Source organism: Callorhinus ursinus, unplaced genomic scaffold (assembly GCF_003265705.2).
Source record: "Callorhinus ursinus isolate GAN/ISIS: 27379988/994484 unplaced genomic scaffold, GSC_fseal_2.0 scaffold4, whole genome shotgun sequence".
In the NCBI taxonomy this organism is placed as follows: Eukaryota; Metazoa; Chordata; class Mammalia; order Carnivora; family Otariidae; genus Callorhinus; species Callorhinus ursinus.
The window spans coordinates 54,976,555-54,979,119 of NW_027397066.1; the positions used below are offsets into that span (position 1 = coordinate 54,976,555).

The 2,565-nt window shown below is 35.1% G+C and overlaps 1 protein-coding gene across 1 annotated transcript in view; it reads right to left on the reverse strand.

The window, feature by feature from the left end:
- Positions 1–2,070: 2,070 nt before the first annotated feature.
- LOC112835819 (transmembrane protease serine 11E-like) overlaps positions 2,071–2,565 on the reverse strand; it is a 78,692-nt gene continuing 78,197 nt past the window's right edge. Inside the window, exon 12 of the mRNA XM_073891255.1 lies at positions 2,071–2,232. Within this exon, the coding sequence (XP_073747356.1) occupies positions 2,071–2,232 (162 nt within the window). The remainder of the gene's footprint in view (positions 2,233–2,565) is intronic.

Sequence of the window (2,565 nt, forward strand, 5' to 3'; positions counted from 1 at the left end):
ATTTTTGTAAAAGAAAGCATCAGAAATATTTCTCTGAGGACTATGATGCCATTGTCAAATTAAACTTCTAAAATTTCTCCTTAATTTAAGTCTCTTCAAGTTTATTTGCCGAAGAAATTACTCACATCACATGTTATAAGTTTTTAGTTTGGAAAATTACCTCCAGAAATCTGGAAAATATTAATCATGATGTCAAATTATATGTATTAATTTTTAAGTGGCTTCAGAAAGAGGAATTGTATTCTTTTGGTTTTATAAGACCCTAATACAGAATTTCTACTATGCTTTTTATTACTTGAAGATCCAGACATTGGTTTCCCTAGATCTTCCTACAGCTTGCAGGTGCCACCTAGAGGCCCAACTGCAGAATGTACTGAAACAAGGGAATCCATTTGGAATGGAACACTGAGCGTGATTTCGTTTGAAATGTACTTAAATCTTTGTTTAAAATTCACCACTTGCCTCAATTTTTTTTTTTCAAAATATCTATTAAATGAAACAAAAATAATTTATGCAAAATATTTCACACTGTAAATTCATGTCAGTTTCCATTTTATTTCAGCAAGCACCTAAATCTTACCAGTTCATATGCCAATTTTATTTGGGTTAGTAAAAGTCAAATTTTTCCTACTAATGTTGGTTTTCAAAGTGGTTATGGTCCAATAGAGAACTTGGATGAGGAGGCAAGGGTAATGGAAAAATTTAGTGAAATCTCACCATGTTAACAGAACATATGTAATGGCATGAGTTATAACTAACTTCATAATGGCCTAAATCACTGGCATGCTGTGTCTCTAACTGCTCAGTAGTTATTCACCAAAACTAAAATTATGAAAGTAGTTGATATTTGGCTTTTACTCTTCAGTTTCGTCTGCAAGCAGTTAGTAATTCAGTGCTACACGAGACATAGCAGGGAGGCAGCTTCCAGGATAAATTCCTCTGATATCTTCACATCTAAGCCCAAATAAGTCTAATAGGCCAGGGGTCCAAGCATAGGCCAGAAATGCAGTAGCAGGCAAAGATGTGCCAACATCTCAAAATGGAGGTCTGGCCTCCATTTGCATGACTATAACTACACACTAACACCAGGACCTTATTCCCTTCAAGGCTTTGTATTTGAAAAAGCTTTAAACACAAATACAGAAGCACTTGGTGATAATCCTATTTCATTCAATAGTTTGGACTGATTCTCTCTTCATTCTCTTCTATCCAACAACAACAAAAAATCTTAACACATAAGGTATACTGATTGTTCTCAAATGAATTTTCATAGCCTCAGATTTTAAAAGAATTTGCAATACATTGAGTAATATTATTTTCCCATCTTCCCCTTCTTCATGAACTATCATAATAGCAAGCAAAGGGATATTTTTATTATTATATATTGATATCTTCAACAGTACAATATTAAATAAATATTATTTGCTTTAACTTAGAACAAGTACATTATATAGAGTTTGTATAATTATTGTAGGCCACAGGAAAACAGAATCATCCCCACGTTTATCTCTGTAGTTGTTAGCTAGAAATGAAAATAAAACTATATCTTGGTTTCTGTGCATTTCCTTAATTCCCATTCTTTCTCCATCATTAAGTATTTGGTGTTCTGAAGTCAGTTTGCTTGACCTGTCATAATGAATGTGATCATTTTCCTTATTCCATTAAGGAAAAAAACCTCCTAATACTCTGTACATAAAAATGTAGCTCTTTCCTTTTTACATTTCCTTTCACTCTGTCCTGCACCTTAAAAGTGGAGATTTACTAAGATGAGAGAAACTGGGGAAATGAAAGAAGGAATCACTTCAAATTGTAGATATGCATAAGAAATTTATGTCAACAAGCCAAAATTTTGATGACAAAACTTCTAGAAAACAAATGAATGCAAAGTGGGACAGAATCTATCTGCAGAAACAGGATGCTCAGTGTGGAGCAGAGCTAGGAAGGAAATATAAAGCAGACAGTTTAGTTAGATGGGTCAGATCCAAGGGACCTGCAAGACTTCTGTGATTCTGTATCTCTGAGAATGGCCCATACACAAAAATGTGCTCCATTCTACTAGGGTTTTCTCTCTTAGATACCAGTTTTGGAACGGATCCAGTCCCGGAAAGCAGTCACTCTAGTATAAACACCGGGCTTATTAGGTTGTGCACATTCATCTCCCCAGCTCACTATTCCAGCAAGGTACCAGATATCTCTAGCATCTGGACTAACCAGTGGTCCTCCGGAGTCACCCTACAGGAGAAGGGAGAGATTAGTAATTAGTAATTCAGTTCATTAAAGCAGTATTCTTTATTTTTCTAACGAGTTTAATGAAAGGGGTGGTATTCAAAAGTTTTCAGTGTTCTCAAATGCAGAAGAAATTCCCCATGTCAGGAATTCACATAAGGGAGAAGGTCCACTACCTGGAGTATTGGCTTACATTCATAGGTCAGTACACTGAGATTAGAGGCACCATGTCTTTGGATAACAATACTCTTATCTGGTATATCTGAGAAGATAATTCCTCATATTCCTTATCAGTGTGACATAGCTCCCAAAAGAATGGTGAGTCTATTACTGATAAAA